Source organism: Xyrauchen texanus, chromosome 32 (assembly GCF_025860055.1).
Source record: "Xyrauchen texanus isolate HMW12.3.18 chromosome 32, RBS_HiC_50CHRs, whole genome shotgun sequence".
Taxonomy (NCBI): Eukaryota; Metazoa; Chordata; class Actinopteri; order Cypriniformes; family Catostomidae; genus Xyrauchen; species Xyrauchen texanus.
In genome coordinates this window covers 41,148,828-41,167,376 of record NC_068307.1, presented here as the reverse complement: position 1 = coordinate 41,167,376, position 18,549 = coordinate 41,148,828, and the positions used below count along the sequence as shown (strand labels likewise).

Sequence of the window (18,549 nt, the reverse complement as noted above, 5' to 3'; positions counted from 1 at the left end):
ATTAACTTGTGTCTAAAATGCGTCTCTTGTGTCCACCTCTAATCAGATTGTGTGTGATGGAATTTGAGAGCTGTACCGGAAGGGAATAATGAATAATTACTTTTGAATTTTGGTTTGTTCAAAGCTATAATACAAAGCTATTGTATGTCTTAAGAAGACATGGTATAAATTCCACAAGTCATATAGGTAATACTTTTAGGATGCTTTATGGTACTTGGCAGTATAAATCACCTTTCCCTCTCCTTGTTTGGAAGACAGAAGCTCAGACATTAAGCGGTTAATAAACTGATATCTATCTATACCTTTTGTGTTTCATGGAAGAAAGAAAACAGTGTTGGGTTGGAATGACATAAAGGTGAGTAAATGATGACAAGGTGTTTGGGTGAATTATGAATGCGTTTCTTTTCAGTTGCTGAATTATTGAGTACACTCGCATTTCTAAAGTTAAATTTTTGTCTAAAAAATTGCCAAAAAGATGGCTTTTCTCTAGAAACTCATCAGTCTTTTGTTCTTTTGAGAGAAGAAGGTTGTTCCATGCACTACTGTATAGAAGGAAGAAATCAAACTGGATCTAATCACAACAGAGAGAGAAGTGGACAAGTACATTAGAGTTTCTAGTTTGAGAAACAAATGCCTCACAGGTCCTGAACTGGCAGTAAACACCAGTTTTATCTGAAATTGTCAAGAGAAGACTCTGGGATGAGTTTCAAAGAAAAAGCCAGAAACTGATGAATAAGGAAATGTTCAAACAAGCAAAATATTTGAAATATACAGATTGGAAAATGACTAGAAAATAGTATTATGGACAGGAGTATTATGTCCTACAAATAGGGTACGGGACTGCCCTACAAGCCAATCAGAAGGACACATCCTGAAAAAATCTTAAATAAGATAATAAGCTGACTGCTAGAATGTCTAAGCTCTGCAAAGCTTTCATTGCTGGAAGTATCAAGTCATTTTTATTTGAATAGCGGTTTTCAAAATACATAGTTTCACAAATCCAAGTATCTTTAAAGAAAATAATTCTTTTGTGTCTTTTGTAACATTATAAATGTCTTTACTGTCATTTTAAACCAATTATGCAACCTTGGTGAACAAAATATACATTTCTTTTGAAAGCAAAAAGCTAAAAATGTCAGTGAGTGCAAACTTTTGAATAGAATGGTTACTGTTTTATGTTGGTCATGTACCATCTATCAGGTCTAACGGTCCTTACCAGCCCCTCTTCTCCAGGCCGCAAGGATGTCACAGCCAGGTCGTTGCCACTCTCATCAAAGGCATTTATATCAATGCCCCAGTTTGAGTTTGGCTGCTTGAACCAGTTTTGCAAGACATGTTTGAAATCAATGCTCTGCCAATGACCCGACTGAGAGTTGAGCTCAATTTTGAGTGAGCGTATGCGGATGTGTCGACTCCCCTGCTCAGTGACAGGTTTCAGGCGAAGGATCTGTAGGTATACAGTGGTGGTCTGCTGAAGTGGCCGCAGGTACACCCACAGCTGGGCTTTCAGGACCTTGGTGAACATGAGCTTTGGGCTGAACTTGAAGAAACAACAGCTGGGTTTTCCATCCACCTGCACCAGAGGCTCAGCTAATGGGAACAAAAAGAAAGTTTGTTAATGGTTGAACATTTTTATAAAATTGTGAAAGATGTACACCATGTATTAGTGCCACTAGCAAACCAAGAACTATATGATGGACAGCTTAGTCTAGAAATACCAGTACATTTCAATCCCATGATGTCAGCTTCACAGTTCAGTCTACGGTGTTTCAGGTCCTCTATGAACTTCTATAGACTATACTTAGCCTGCTTAAAACAGCATTGCTGGCCACTATCACATATTCTGTTTCAGTTTGATGGTGAAAAACATTGCTATGCTGGTCCATCAGATAGGCCTGTAAGCTGGCCTTTTAAGCAGTGTAGAGTGGTTTACTAGACTAGACTATTGTGTTTTGTTGCTGCAGTAGTTGTTGATGACAGCTGATTTGTTACCTTCACAAAGCTAACAAATATTACAGATTACAATTCTTACATTGAATATTATTTCTGCTGAACAAAGTTTATTGTTTTGTTTATATCACAAAACAGGAAAACAACTTACAAATCAGATGTCACTGAAATACTGCCATAGGCCAAATCATGACAGCAAAATCATTTCTGCCCTAATTAAGGGCATGTAGGTTAAGGGCCATGGCTCATGGCTCGATCCTTGAGGGAAACAAACCAACAACATTCCAGTTTTCATAGCTGAAATATGCTTTTTGTTTTGGAGAAACACTACACAAATTAATCATTTATTTTTACATTTAAAACCACTTGACTTGAAATGGAGACATTTTTACCTTTACAGGCCTTTACATGTGAAAAAAAAAAACTTTACAAAGACTAGTGCCAACAATTGTTTCATCACAATTAACTATTTTTATAGCATTTTTGAAGTCTACTTTGGTTTTAAATGTAAAAATAAATAATTTATTTAAGATTAATTTAATCTTAAATTAAAGTATTATAGGTATGCTTATCGTGCAGTTTGGTTTGCAGTCGCAAATCTGTAGCTGTTTTTGGTATACTTAAACAATGTTTGGTCCTATCCATTCTGTAGATGGTGCTTTAAGTCTAATATTGTGTTTTAGAGTGAGGGGATGGGGGCGTGGTCGTGTGTCTATTCACAGGAGAGAGGGAGTAGTGTGGCTGGTCAAGCTGGATGGCATAATTTCTAACAGCTCTTTCTCATTACAGTGATGGTGGAGAGAGCCCTTTAAAGCAGCCAAAAATGCCAGAGAAGGGAGCGAGTGAACGAGCGTTGGAGACTGTTATATTGAGTGTTTGTTATATTGAGTATTGTGAAGTTTATTTTTTGAATTGAATAATTATTGAACTGAGTGAAAATCTGAAAAGAGTGCATCTGCTGCACCCGAAGGCAAAGAGAATAAAAGCCTGACCTGAAGCGTGTCACTGCTCCATGTCTCCTCCTTTACATACTCAAACCCTGATGTTATGTCACACCACTGGGCCACCACTGGGTCACGACCCTTACCGGCATCCATCAAAACCTGCATCAAGCCCTCATTGTGCTGCGACTGGAGCAGCAACAGCATTTCCAACTCCTGCTCAAGGCCCAAGCGGAGGACCGACAGGCATTCTGGAGCCTGATCTGGTATGAGTCAAGTCAAGTCAAGTCAATTTTATTTGTATAGCACCTTTCACAACACACATCGTTTCAAAGCAGTTTACAGAAGATCAGGCATTAACAGACGATAAAACTAATGTCTATAATGTCGATGAATCATCATTTTGTAATTAGATCATATACGATTGTTTATCGTGTTTAAAAATAAGTAATTAAATTGTAGTTGTATTAATAACCCCAGTGAGCAAGCTGAAAGTGACTGTGGTAAGGAACAGAAAACTCCATAATATGTTGACTAATGGAGGAAAAATAACCTTGGGAGAAACCGGACTCAGTGTGGGGGCCAGTTCCCCTCTGGCTAACATCATGAATATAATGTAAATATTACTTATGTATAGTTAAAGTCATGGTTTAAAATTATTAAACTAAGTAAGTGTTAAGGGTCAGTGTTTTTATACATCGATTTTGTTTGAACTGTAAGATCAATGACCAATGTCTTTGAAGTCCATCCTGGATTAACTGCAGAAGTTCACATAGGTGCAACTGTCCTTGTTAATTGGTTGATGAAGGCTTTTGTTGGCAATTGTTAGTCTATGCATTCCATTTAAGATCGTAGTCAATCAATAGATGCAGGCAGAGATCAGGGATGTGAAACGCAGTTCAACCTGGCTGGTAATTTTGGTGAGGTTCGGTGTGGTCCATCCTAAATCCATGGTTCAGACAATGGCATATGAAGTATCCCATGTCTTATGGTTAGAGTTGGCATCAGTAACTCCTTTGAAGCCCATCATAATAGACTGAAGTGATGTTTGGCTGGCACCGGCTGCATTTAGTCATCATCATTCAGTGACACGTAGCAGTGGAGTCCAATACGAAGCATGAATGGTGCTGGATCCAACTGGTTCTGGTGACCTCAGGATAGGAGTCCCGAGGTTGAGACAGGGAAACAAATTAAATAATATAAGCATAGATGCCATTCAATTTATTGGAGAGATATAAATCACGATCAATGTTTCTGGTTTCTGGTTGCGGCAGACTAAACTAAAGCAGCCTAATTGTGGGTTGGAGGATAAATTATGTGTATGCCTGGCTAAATAGATGAGTCTTTAGTCTAGACTTAAACTGAGTGAGTGTGTTTGAGTCCCGAACAGTGTTAGGGAGACTATTCCATAGTTTAGGAACCAAATATGAAAAGGATCTTCCTCCTTTTGTGGATTTTGATATTCTAGGAACTATTAACAGGCCAGAATTTTGTGATCGTAATGAACTTGATGGAATATAGCGTGGTAGAAGGTCACTTAAGTACTGCGGAGCTCGACCATTCAAAGCTTTGTATGTAGTTAACAGAATTTTAAAATGAATACAGAATTTAACAGGTAGCTAATGTAACAATGATAAAATGGGGATCATATTTCTTGGTTCTCGTTAGCACTCTGGCTGCTGCATTTTGAACCAATTGAAGTTTATTTATTGATTTTGCTGGACACCTCCCAGTAATGCATTACAATAATCTAGTCTTAAGGTCATGAACGCATTAATTCGTTTTTCAGCATCAGCAACAGGGAGCATGTGCCATAATTTAGCAATATTTCTTAGGTGGAAGAATGCTGTTCTACAAACATTGGTAGTTTGATTTTCAAAGGACAGATTGGTTTCAAATATAACACCTAAGTTCATGTATGTAACATTACATCCATCGAGAGTCAAATTATATTGTAGTGGCTTATTTTTAGAGTTTTTTGGTCCAATAATTAGTACCTCTGTTTTGTCAGAATTGAGCAGAAGGAAATTTCTGTCCATCCAATCTTTTATTTAATTGATACATGTTGCTAATTTCGAGAATTGTGAATCATCAGGTTTTGAAGAAATATAAAGTTGTGTATCGTCGGCATAGCAGTGGAAACTTATTCCATGATTCCTGATAATATCTCCCAGGGGAAGCATATACATGGAGAAAAGCAGAGGCCCTAAAACTGATCCCTGTGGCACTCCATATTTTACTTTTGTTTGGTTTGACAATTCCTCATTTACATGGACAAAGTGGTAGAGGTCTGCTAAATATGAACTAAACCATGCTAATGCAACTCCACAAATGCCAGCATAATTCTCTAGCCTATTCAAGAGAATGTCGTGATCTATCGTATCAAATGCAGCACTAAGATCTAAAAGCACTAGAAGAGAAATGCAGCCGCGATCAGTTGATAAGAGCAAGTCATTTGTAACTCTGATAAGTGCAGTCTCTGTACTGTGATGAGGCCTAAATCCTGACTGAAATTCTTTGTATATACTATTTCTCTGTAGAAATGAACATATTTGGGAGGATACTACTTTTTCTAGTATTTTTGACATAAACGGGAGATTTGAAATCGGTCTATAATTAGCCAATTCTCCAGTTGTGGCTTCTTAAGCGGTTTGATAACTGCCATTTTAAAGTTTCTTGGGACATGTCCTAAGCATAGCGAGGAGTTAATAATATTAAGAAGAGGTTCTGAGATTACAGGGGATACCTCTTTTAAGAGCTTAGTTGGTATAGGATCTAACAAACATGTTGTGGCTTTTGATGTTTAGATAAGTTTTGTTGTGACAAAACTGTGACGGAGAAGGATTGAAGTTGCACGTGAGGAAAATTATTAGACATTGTTTTCTGAGGTGCTATGACAGATGATTGCATAATTCCATCTGATTATTTCAATTTTATCTGTAAATAAATTCATAAAGTCATTACTCTTGTGCTGCAACGGAATATCTGATTCTGTTGAGGCTTTATTCCTAACCAATTTAGCCACAGTACTGAATAAACATCTAGGATTGTTGTGGTCCTGGCAGGATTGTTGTGGACCTGGCAGCTTTTAGTGCCTGTCTGTATCTACAGACATTATCTTTCCATGCACCACAAAATACTTCTAATTTTGTATTTTTCCACATGCACTCCATTTTCCGAGCTGCTCTCTTGAGAGCATGAGTGTGATTATTGTACCATGGTGCAGGGCTTATTTCTTTAATTTTCTTTAATTGAAGTGGGGCGACAATATCAAGAGTGCTAGAGAAGACTGCATTTATATTTTTTGTTATTTCATCAAGTTCTTCTGGGCTTTGGGGATTGTTGAGTGTATGCGATAGATCTGGAAGATTATTAGTGAAGCTATCTTTAGTGGTCGAAAGAATAGGTCTACCTGAACGATAGCGTGGTGTAGGTTGAGTAACATTAGCTGATTGCAGCATACAAGAGACGAGGTAATGATCCGAGATGTCATCGCTCTGCTGCAGAATTTCTATATTATCAACATCAACTCCATATGACAGAATTAAATCTAGCATATGATTATGGCGATGAGTTGGTCCTGTTACATTTTGTCTGACTCCAAGAGAGTTGAGAATATCGATAAATGCTAATGCCAATGTATCATTTTCATTATCGATGTGAATGTTAAAGACAATTAAAGCTCTATCTACAGTAACTACAAGATCTGATAAAAAATTAGCAAATTCACCAAGGAAATCAGAATAAGGCCTGGGTGATCTATACATTGTAGCAAGGACAAAAGACTACAGAGATTTTTATTTATATCTGACGATGTCACATTAAGCATTATTAGTTCAAAAGAACTAACTTACATTTATATCCTGTCCTCTGAGTAACACCAAAAACTTCACTGTAAATTGTAGCAACACCTCCTCCTCGACTCTTCAGACGTGGCTCATGTTTATAATAATAACCTGGGGAGTAAATTCAATTAAACTAATATATTCATCCGGTTTAAGCCAGGTTTCAGTCAAACAGAGTGCATCCAACCTATGATCTGTAATCATTTAATTAACAATTAGTGCTTTGGTAGAAAGAGATCTAATGTTTATTAGCCCTATTTTTATATGATGTGTATTTTTAATTTGTTTGTTTTGTTCAAGTTTTACCTTAATCAAATTTTTTCTAAATGATTTAGTGAGGGTATTGTGTTTGGTAGTTCGGGGAACAGACACAGTCTCTATGAGATATCTAGGTGATACAGTCTCTATGTGTTGTAGTTTATGTGACCTGTGTGACATCTCAAGGCAGCTAGCAGACGTTCGGATTAACCAGTTTGGCTGCTTCCTGACCTGGGCCCCAGTTAGTCAAATACTATCATTAAGACTATGAGCCAAATTACTAGAGAGGAGAGCAGCACCTTCCCTGGAGGGATGGAGACCGTCTCTCTTTAGCAGGTCAGGTCTATCCCAAAAACTCTTCCAATTGTCTATAAATCCTATTTTATTCTTCAGACACCACTCAGACATCCAGCAATTCAGTGACACTAATCTACTATAAACCTCTTTTTTTAGATCCAAGATGGCGGCGCGGTAGCAAGCAGCGGCCACTCCGGATCCAAAATGGTGCTATTTTTGTTAAAAAAGCCCGACTTTTGTGACACATGGACATCAGAGCAACTGGTGTTCCTTTCTACCATTGCCAGACACTACTGAAATATAAGACTCATGCAAAAACCAAGCTGCATGATGACCTGCAGGAGGTGCTACGCATACTCAGCTAGCAGCGGAGACCAGGCCTCCAGTCCTCTGTGTCGCCTGATGCCGGTGGCCGGGGGAGAGGACGTCGTAAGCAGTGTGCGAGGAAGCGGAAGAGGGTCCATGCTAGGCTAAAAACAAACCCTAGCCGGCCGGCTCTCCCGTCTATCCTGCTCTCAAATGTTTGCTCCCAGGACAATAAACTGGACTATATCCAACTCCAGCAGGGTACGCAGCGTGAGTTTAGAGACTGCCGCGTCTTTGTTTTCACGGAGGTGTGGCTCAGCGACAGAGTTCCGGATGCCGCCATTCAGCATGGGCTCACCTCGTTAGTGCTCCCTAAATTCCATCAGTATGTGGACTTTGCAACGAGAGGGGCGAATGCGCTTGATCTTGTTTACACAAACATCCCAGGCTATTCAGACCACATCTTTGTTATGTTAATTCCAGCATACAGACCGCTTGTCAGATGCACAAAACAGCTTCAGAAGCAGGTGAAAACCTGGCCAGCAGGAGCCATCCCTGCTCTTCAGGACTGTTTTGTACTGACTGGCTCATGTTCAGGGAGGCTGCAACATATGGCGATTCTTCCAACTTGGAGGAATACACAGCATCAGTGACCAGCTACATCTGCAAGTGCATTGATGATGTCACTTTCTCCAAGACCATCACCACACGCTCCAACCAGAAGCCGTGGATGACTGCGGAGGTGTGCATACTGCTGAGGACCCGAGACTCCGCCTTCAGAGCAGGTGATAAGGCAGCCCTAAGAACAGCTAGGGCCAAACTGTCCCGGGCCGTCAGAGAGACAAAGCGCACACATGCCCAAAGAATCCACAGTCACTTCCAGGACAGCGGTGACATGCGGCGCATGTGGCAGGACATCCAGGCCATCACCAACTACAGGACTACATCAGTTGCCTGTGACAAAGATGCCTCCCTTCCAGATGCGCTGAACGACTTCTACGCTGAGTTTGAAGTGCAGAATGACGTGGTGGCGAGGAAGACCACCCCTCCTCCCAACGACCAGGTGCTCTGTCTTACCACGGCGGATGTGAGGAAAACTCTACGTAGAGTCAACCCACGGAAGGCTGCTGGACCAGACAACATTCCTGGCAGAGTGCTCAGAGGATGTGCAGACGTTCTTACCGACATCTTCAACATCTCTCTGAGCAGCGCCATCGTTCCAACGTGCTTCAAGGCCACCACCATCATCCCCATGCCAAAGAAGTCTTCAGTGTCCTGCCTCAACGACTATCGTCCCGTAGCACTCACACCAATCATCATGAAGTGCTTCGAGAGGCTCATCATGAGGCACATTAAGACCCAGCTGCCCCCTTAACTAGACCCACTGCAGTTTGCGTATCGTCCAAACCGTTCAACGGACGATGCCATTGCCACTACCCTCCATCTGGCCCTCACCCACCTAGACAAAAAGGACTCATACGTTCGAATGCTGTTCATAGACTTCAGCTCAGCATTGAACACAATAATTCCTCAGCACCTGATTGGAAAGCTGAAGCTGCTGGGCCTGGACACCTCCCTCTGCAACTGGATCCTGGACTTCCTGACTGAGAGATCTCAGTCTGTCCGGATTGGGAACAGCATTTCCACCACCACCACAATGAGCACGGGGGCCCCTCATGGCTGTGTGCTCAGTCCACTGCTGTTCACTCTGCTGACTCATGACTGTGCAGCAATGCACAGCTCGAACCACATCGTCAAGTTCGCCGATGACACGACCGTGGTGGGTCTCACCAGCAAGAATGACCAGTTGGCATACAGAGAGGGGTTGCAGCGGCTAACGGACTGGTGTAGAGCCAACAACCTGTCCCTGAATGTGGACAAAACAAAAGAGATGGTTGTTGACTTTAGGAGAGCACAAGGTGAACACTCTCCGCTGAACATCGACGGCTCCTCTGTGGAGATCGTCAAGAGCACCAAATTCCTTGGTGTTCACCTGGCGGAAAACCTCACCTGTTCCCTCATCACCAGCTCTATTACCAAGAAAGCACAGCAGCGTCTCTACTTTCTTTGAAGGCTGAGAAAAGCACATCTCCCACCCCCCATCCTCACTACATTCTATAGAGGGACTATTGAGAGCATCCTGAGCAGCTGCATCACTGCCTGGTTTGGGACTTGCACCGTTTCGGACCGCAAAGTCCTGCAGAGGATAGTGAGGACAGCTGAGAAGATCATCGGGGTCTCTCTTCCCTCCATCAAAGACATTTACAAAAAACACTGCATCCGCAAAGGATCCAGCATTGTGGATGACCCCACACACCCCTCACACAAACTCTTTACCCTCCTGCCGTCTGGCAAGAGGTACCGATGCATTCGGGCCCTCACGGCCAGACTGTGTAACAGCTTCTTCCCCCAAGCCATCAGACTCCTCAATACTCAGAGACTGGTTTGACACACACACACACACACACACACACACACACACACACACACGTGTCCTGAGTTGCACTTTAATTACTGTCACTTTATAACTGTCTGCTACCTCAATAACTGCTATGTGCATAGAACACTATCTCATAGTATGTTATGTTTATGTTTTTAGAAACTGTCATCTTTTTGCACTACTGTGTACCATCTCTCACTGTGCCTATTGTTCTGTTCATTGCCAGAAATTTCTTGTACTGTCCCGTACTTTTTGCACATGCACTTTATATAGGTATATATAGGTATTTTATATAGGTATTTTATTTAGTTGTGTAGTCTCATGTGGTCCTGTGTTTGTCTTATGTTGTTTTTATGTAGCACCATGGTCCTGGAGGAACGTTGTCTCGTTTCGCTGTGTACTGTACTAACTGTATATGTTTGAAACGACAATAAAACCACTTGACTTGACATGACCTCATCACCACAACAAGCAGGGAGGGGACCAGAGCATGTTACAGTGTCTGACATAATTTTTGCAAATTCGCACACCTCTTTAACATTATCTTTAGTGATCTCCGACTGATGAAGCCGGACGCCGTTAGTGCCGACTTGGATAACAATTTTAGAAAATTTACGTTTAGCATTAGCCAGCACTTGTAAATTTGATTTGATGTCAGACGCTCTGGTCCCCGAAATGCAATTAACAATAGTGGCTGGAGTCTCTATTTCCACGTTCCTTACAATAGAATCACTGATAACAAGGGCTCTTTCAACATAATTCTCGGTGGGTGAATCACTGAGTGGGGAGAGTCGATTGAAAACCCTAACAGGAACGGGAGAGCAGTGTCTCTTTGCTGAGCGAGTATGCCGCCGAGACGTCACCCAAATGACCTGCTGCAGGGGCTCTACAGCCGGAAACAAAGTGTTTATGTTGCTCTCTGTACAAGGGGGTTGCTGCTGCAGCCCCAGAGCCCACCCCGTCTGTCCAACCAGTCACCCTTGTCAAAATGGTTCCAGCCGACGATCCCAAAGCATACCTCCACCTCTCCGAGAAGACAGCTGAGGTGTGGGAATGGCTGCCTGACCAGTTGGTGGCCCGACTACTCCACTACCCTTTGGGGAAGCGCAGCTTATGGCCCAACAGCTCCCCGCAGTCAACCTCCTCATCTATGCTGTCTTGAAGAGAGCCATCTTGCGCCTGATGGACCCCCAAACAGAGCGAACAGCACTTTCACCCCCTGAAGCTGGTCAAGCACAGCCGACCGTTTGCATTGCATTACTACAGCAGCTCCGGGACGCCTGCCAGAAATGTTTGTTGGTGGGGAAACCCCACGGTGCCCAGGACATTGTGGACCAGGTGTCACTGGAACCTGCCCCATGGTATATCTGAGTGAGTCCAGTGCCACCATCCTGCGTCAATGGAGGAAGTGGTCCAGCTGGCCGAGTATTACATTTCGGCATTTCCGGGAAGTAGTGGACCGGGGTCTCTCTCTCTCTGTTTTCTGTCTCTCTCTCTTTCTCTCTGTTTTCTGTCTCTCTATCCTACCCCGAAACCCCACCGCAGCCCATCCTTTGTCTGTCCCATCCCTGTCCCCAGGAAACTGGGTGGTCCTGTGCCCAGGTTTCTTCCCCAATTAGGGGGGTCTTACCGCCACCTGTGTCTCCTGCTAATTCTTTTTCTCTCCGCTATCCCTCCCAGGTTGGAGAGCCCGGTCCCACGGGTTTAGTAGGGGGGCCTGGGCCGGTCTTTTGGAGCTGCGGGGATCCAGGGTATTTCCAGGACCATTGTCCAGTAATGGAGGTGGGCACTCTGGTCCGGATTCCCGATGCTCCACAGGCCACCCCGATCGAGCTGGGGTGCATCGGATACCGGCGTGTACCCAGGGGGACACATATCAAGCTTTGGTGGATTATGGCTGTTCTCAAACCTCCATCCACCAACGCTTGGTACAAGATGGGGCATTGGGCTAAAATAGATGGGTGAAGGTGCGGTGTTTGCACGGGGATATTCACAGGTATCTGGTGGTTACCACTGAGTTGCTATACAGGGGGAGAAAACATAGCGTGGAGGCTGCGGTTCATTCCCACCTCACCCATCTACTGATTTTGGGGATGAATTTGCCTGATTTTAAGAATACATTAAGGGGAATATATGTGGATGGGTCCTGTGAAATAATGTCCCAGTGTGTGTCATGCAATGCTATGGCTGGAGAGGCCATATGCCAAAGTGATGCAGAGGAGGGTGTTCCTGCCCTCAGGGAGTTCCCTGACAGGGATTTCCCTCTAGAGCAGTCATGTGACGAGTCCCTCAAACATGCATTTGACCAAGTGAGAGTAATAAATGGTCAACAGCTCCAGCCTAATGTCACGCTACCATACCCATATTTTTCAATTATTAAAGATTGGTTGTATCGAGTGATGCAGGACACTCAAACAAAAGAGTATACAATCCAGTTATTAGTCCCAAAGAGCTGTCAGGAAGCAATGGCATGCCATTTAGGACAGGAAAAACACTCAACCGAATAATGGGCCATTTTTTGGGGGGCCAGATGTTCAAGGGAACATCCACAGGTGGTGTGCGGCATGCTGTGTCAGTTGGTGAATCCACCAGCCACCCCAAAAGTACCATTGCACTCTCTGTGTGCATTTGGGTGGGTGGAAGTTTGGTATCTGGGATTCCACATGGGTCATGGGTATGATCCCAAGTTAACAAAACCGCAGCGATCGCGGCCTGCCCAAGTCCAAAAAGGATGTGAAGCGCGAAAACCTGAAGCGTGTCAATGCTCCCCGTCTCCTCCTTTCCACACCTGAACCCTGATGTTGTGTCACACAGAGCTAAATTCAGAGGATTTGGTGAAATAATGTGTGGATCTATTTTCCTGATGTAATGCTGTCAAATGGGATGTGCACAGATAGAATATGGTCTCAATATAGGTAAATACTGAGACAATTTAGTAGAGACAACCACTCCTATAAAAATTTACGGGAGAAATTGGAACACCCCAATGGTCAACGGATGTAGAAAGGAAGTTCTGCCTTACAGGTAAAAGAGCCAATCACCTATTAGATACAGATATCGCCTGTCAATTAACTCTAGAACATGCATGCACATTAGCTATGCAAGTTGGGAAAATTTCGTTTTTTAGCATTATCTGAGGTAGCAAAGCACAATTTATGATTCCAGTGTTGTCAGATTTCATTGCCAATTTGAAATATGTTCTTTGATTTTAATCTTGACCAACCGTTTATGAGATTTTGGTGTTTGCCCATTTAAGTAGATTACACTGTAATGAATGGAAATATCCTCCCGAGAGCATTCCAAAGATGGCCAATAGTGGACTGACTTGCTAGAAAGACTTTGGAAAATATAAAAATAATTAATTATCAAAATATTACCTAATCAATTTATTCATTTTCATTTTAAATTATGGTTGTGCAGTAAGTGTTTGAGCACAAATGAAAGAGACAGATAAGTGTGGACATTAATGAAAGATTGTACATGAAAATTGAAATCTGACCAATATTGTAGAGCAAATGTCAGCCAACAAAACCTAGCTCAGAGTTTGATCCGTGTCCTCTGCACAAAGAAAGAAAAAAGGCAAACACCTCTACCTTGCTTAAAGGCTTGAGAAAAGAATATTCAAGAGCCCTATGCTGTCTATTATCATTGTGCAGAGGGGAGCATGCCTCCCCCACTTTGCATAAAGAACATGGAAATGTCAATCATAGCTACATTTGAGATTTCCTAGGCAACCTGAAAAGGCTTCCTAGGTCAAAAGGTCATTTAGAGATTTTGGTCCAGTTCAGAAATTGAGCCAAGGGTCAACATTTGCAGCATTTTACATCCTTGGTGATGTTGGGAGGTGGGCTTCACTCACAGCCAATAACTAATGATTACATAATTTGTGTTATATGCTTATGTATTGATATCAACCAATTCACCTACATTTGTAACTAAAGATTACAACAACATATGTACTACCGAACCAGCCAAATTTTGTGAAAATCATATCATCATGTCCAAATCCAACCACCCTCTTCAACTTCGGTACCTCTTAACTGTCCCATAAAAATAAAGGCTTTACTTTTCTCATAAGGAGACTGCATATGCCTGGATTTGTAGTGAAAAAGGACTTGCATTTTGGTCTTTTCCTAACAAAAATCTAACAAAACAGTTTGCCAGCTTTCTCCCACCACTTACTGCCATGCACTGCAATGTTTGTAAACAAGGGAACTGGCCTATAAAACTACACATTCAGGCAAGGGTCAACTATATAAGGAATGGTTGAAAGGTTGAATTTTTTTCTCAGGACAAGAGTATTTTTTCTTAAATGTCAGGGCATGCAAGTTGTCACATGTGTTATAAATGTACACAATTTATTAATTGAAATATTGGCCCAAATTTTTGCTGTTTAATGAATTCTTATTTTTTTTTGCTGTTGTTTCATTTGTGTTACATTTTGCTGAAAAGCCTTTAATAGCCATTAATAGGCCGTTTAATGGCATGCTCCATTGTTACAACTTACCACATATAGTTTGACAGCATACCCCACTATTGGGGTCACATTGTGCTGTCACAATGAACTGTATCCTTTTACCTGGGCAATAACAGTGGAAATTTTTTTTTTTTAATAAATAGTTTTTGTAGCCAACAATATGGCATGAGCCCAGACATTGGCTTTCAAAAGTAAACCTACCCTGAGAAGTGTGACAACTTGCCTCGATCTTCCTTGAATATACTGTTGTGGTGGAGAAAAACTACGCACTGTTCCTTTAAAGATCCTCCACCACCTAATTACACACAGAGAGAGAGGGGGAGTATAAAATGGTCAATCATCATAAGGAAGGGGTGCTGGACATGACCTGGGGGAAAGGAATGAGGCCCAAGGTTGGCAACAACTGGACTGTAAATAGTCAGGAGACTGCAGAGGGAAGTGACGGATCAGGAAGTGAATCAGGAGAGATGGAATTAGGTGGTGGGTGTCATGAAAAGTGGGATATGGTTAGGAATAATAAATGCAAAAAGAACAAATCGGATGATAGTTATTATGACAGGGGATCAACTATAGTGGAAACAAGCAGAGAGGATTAGAAGGTATTTGTAAAACTTGTGCAAGCAGGGGCCTCGTTCAGCAATTGGAATCCAATACAGCTAACAAAAAGGAAATTGTGGAGGTAAGGAGTGTTAAAATATTGAGAAATGGATCATTGCTAATTATGTGTAAGGATGGAGGATAGCAAGAGAGAGCAATCAAAATGAATAAAATGAATGGCAGGAAAGTGGAGTGTTCTCTGACTAATGGTAAAAAATGTGTAAGGGGAGATATCACAGGGATTCCGGTAAACATATCAGTAAATGTTGTGAAAGAAAATATATCAAATGCAAACATAAATGAGGTCAAACGTCTAAAAATAAACAGGATTTGAATTACACGTGATAGTCTCTCGGTTCTGATCACCTTTGATGAGGAAATACTTCCGGAAATTATTTTAATTGGATATATGTTTTATGATGTGAGGCTATATATTCCCCCACCACTTAGATGTTTCAGAGATTTGGACATGTGGCGGTGTGCAAGGGAAAGCAAACATGAGGTAAATGTAGTGGCAAATTTGAAGAGGATGCAAAGCTGAAGTGTTGTAATTATGGAAAGATAAATAGCTCAGCTTACCGTGGATGCAAGGTTAGTAATAGACAGGCTGTGGTGCAATGAGTCAAGGTTGTTCAGGGAATCAGTTGTGATGAGGCAGTAAAGAAGGTTTCAGGAGGTGTGCTAGTGGCTAGAAAAACTGACATTAGGAACAAAGATACAGGTAAATGTGAAGTTTGTGATAAGCTGAAAGAGGAAACTCTGATAGTGGTAAGAATAATTTTGAAATAATTAACTGTTCAGCACAGTCGAAGAGCCTAATAATTGTCAAATCAGCTGACAAGTACCTAGATGTGAAAGGGCTGCTCTGGGAAACAGTTAGAGACATTCTTAATGAAGATACACAATCCTCTCAGGCATGGTACGATCCTCTTAATGGTGTTGATCATACCACAGTGGAATGCAAGATGCTTAATTGAAAATGTACAAGAGTTTAATAAGTATATTGATAATTTGATAGAAAAACCTAATGAAATTTGTATACAGGAGGCATGGTTGAAACCACAGTTAGATTTTATTATAAAGGGATTGTGTCACGAGCTGGGCTCAAACTCGGGTCTCAGATGTGGAGAGTTGAGTGTTCGTCCACTTAGCCACAGAGGAGGGAATGTTCAGGCAAACTAGATTTATAAAAAAAAGGGTACTTTGCAAGTCAAACAAAATCCAACAAAAGTTCTTCTCAGAAAGAGGTATTGCTACAGTAGAGATAATGCAAACAATAACAGGAGAGAAATAAAATAACTCCACGAGGGGAGAAAAACAAAATCAAATAACTAAGAACAGCTTACTAGGGATAGCTTGGATAACTTGGAAGGACTCGTTGGGACACAGCAGGAGACACATAGCCAAGACTCAAAAACCGAGTGAGGAACAAGTGGAAAAAACATAGCTAAAATACTCTAGGCACAGGTGACCTGGATAATGCTTACAAGGACACACGAGGAAGAACTAAGGCAGAGGGGAACACAGGTGACCTCTAGAGGCCTGGAGACAAACAACAGGAGGAAGGATGCTGACAGGACCCCCTCCTCTAGGAACAGCTCCTGATGTTGGGGGGCAAAGGGAGAAGACAAGAAAGGTTTTAGTAATGAAACATGAAAAGTGGGGTTAATTCTAAGTGAGCGCGGGAGAAACAAACGATAAGAAACAGGGTTAACTTTCCTTGCTATGCGAAAAGGGCCGATGTATTTCTGGGAGAGCTTCTTAGATTCGACCCGGAGGGGCAGGTTCTTAGTGGGTAACCAGACTCTTTGACCAGCTCGGAAATTAGGGGCCGTCCAGCCTGGCTTTGGTATCTCTGGGAGGTCTGAAGGAGGGTACGCCTGGCCTTCTTCCAGGTCTGCCTACAGCGTAGGACAAAGCGCTGTGCCAAGGGAACACCAACTTGCGCCTCTTCCTCGGGAAATAATGGAGGGGTGTATCCAAACTGGCATTCGAAAGGGGACAATCCGGTGGCCGAGGACTGGAGGGTGTTGTGGGCCTATTCAGCCCAAATGATATAGGTGGCCCAAGACGTGGGATTACTGGCCGCCATACACCGCAAGGTGGTCTCCAGATCCTGATTAATCTGTTCTGTCTGCCCATTAGACTCTGGATGGAACCCAGACGACAGGCTGGCTGTGGCCCCAATAAGCCTGCAGAAGGCCCCCCAAAACCGGGACGAGAATTGGGGACCTCGATCAGAGACAATATCCAGGGGAATTCCAAATATCCGGAAGACATGGTTCATTAGGATCTCAGCAGTCTCCTTGGCCGAAGGCAGCTTGGGCAGGGGAATAAACCGGGCAGCCTTAGAGAACCGGTCTACAACAACCAGGATAAGAGTGTTGCCCTGGGATGGAGGAAGTCCTGTAACAAAGTCCAGAGAAAGGTGTGACCATGGCCTGTGGGGAACAGGTAAGGGACGGAGCAGTCCCTGGGGTCGCTGACGTGTAGACTTTCCCTGGTTGCACACAGGGCAAGCCTCCACATAGACCTGAATGTCCTTCTTGATGGACTGCCACCAAAACCTCCGCTGGAGGAATTCCAGTGTGCGAGCACTTCCTGGATGGCACGTCAAGGGCGACTCATGACCCCACTGCAAGACCCGGGCCCAAACAGATAGAGGAACGTATAGGCGTTCGGCGGGACCACCACCTGGATCGGGCTCATGGACAAGGGCCTCTCGTAACCCTCTTTCTAGAGGTCTGCTACCCGACCCGAGCCCGACGGGTCCCGAAAAATGTGCGGGTTTCGGGTCGGGTTCGGGTTAATGTTTAATGAACAGCCTCGGGTTCGGGTCAGGTTCGGGTTTAACTAAGAAAAACTAAATAGGCTATATATAGTGCTTTGCCTGCTTGCTGTGTTGTGGTGACCGGCACGCGCGAGAGAGAAAGTACATACGTGCGCAGATGTGCAATATGTGTGCATACACACAGTCAGACACGCAGGCTCTCTCTCTCAAATATGATGATATATATATAAATATATATATTTTAAATTATTTGTTTTATTTTATCATATCATTATATCACAAAACTGTTTTGCGCATGTGCTACCGCTCTCACGCGCTATTTCAGTCACAATACAGACAGACAGCAGACGACAACAAGCAAACCATGAGTCTGATAAAGCAAAAAATTACTGAGGGAAAACTTATGACAGTTCCAAATGATGCAGGAAAAGCTGCAATCTGGAAGCATTATGATCTTGTTGTTTCAACCAGTAAAGAGCCCAGTGGTTACGTGCAGTGTAGAGCTTGCAAAGCTGTCTTGGCGTATGACAGCAAAAAGACAGGTACATCTTCTTTACAGCGACACACTGACCGTGGATGCACTCGTCCAACAGCAGGCCTAACCGCTAGTAACAACAGACAGTCATCTTTTTCGGACTATCTATCTC

At 42.8% G+C, this 18,549-nt stretch overlaps 1 protein-coding gene across 3 annotated transcripts in view; it reads right to left on the bottom strand.

The window, feature by feature from the left end:
• Positions 1–18,549, bottom strand: part of gdf11 (growth differentiation factor 11) — a 175,969-nt gene that overhangs the window by 4,964 nt on the left and 152,456 nt on the right. For all 3 annotated transcript variants that reach the window (XM_052101455.1, XM_052101453.1, XM_052101454.1), the window contains one exon: positions 1,217–1,590. In XM_052101455.1, the coding sequence (XP_051957415.1) occupies positions 1,217–1,590 (374 nt within the window). The remainder of the gene's footprint in view (positions 1–1,216; positions 1,591–18,549) is intronic.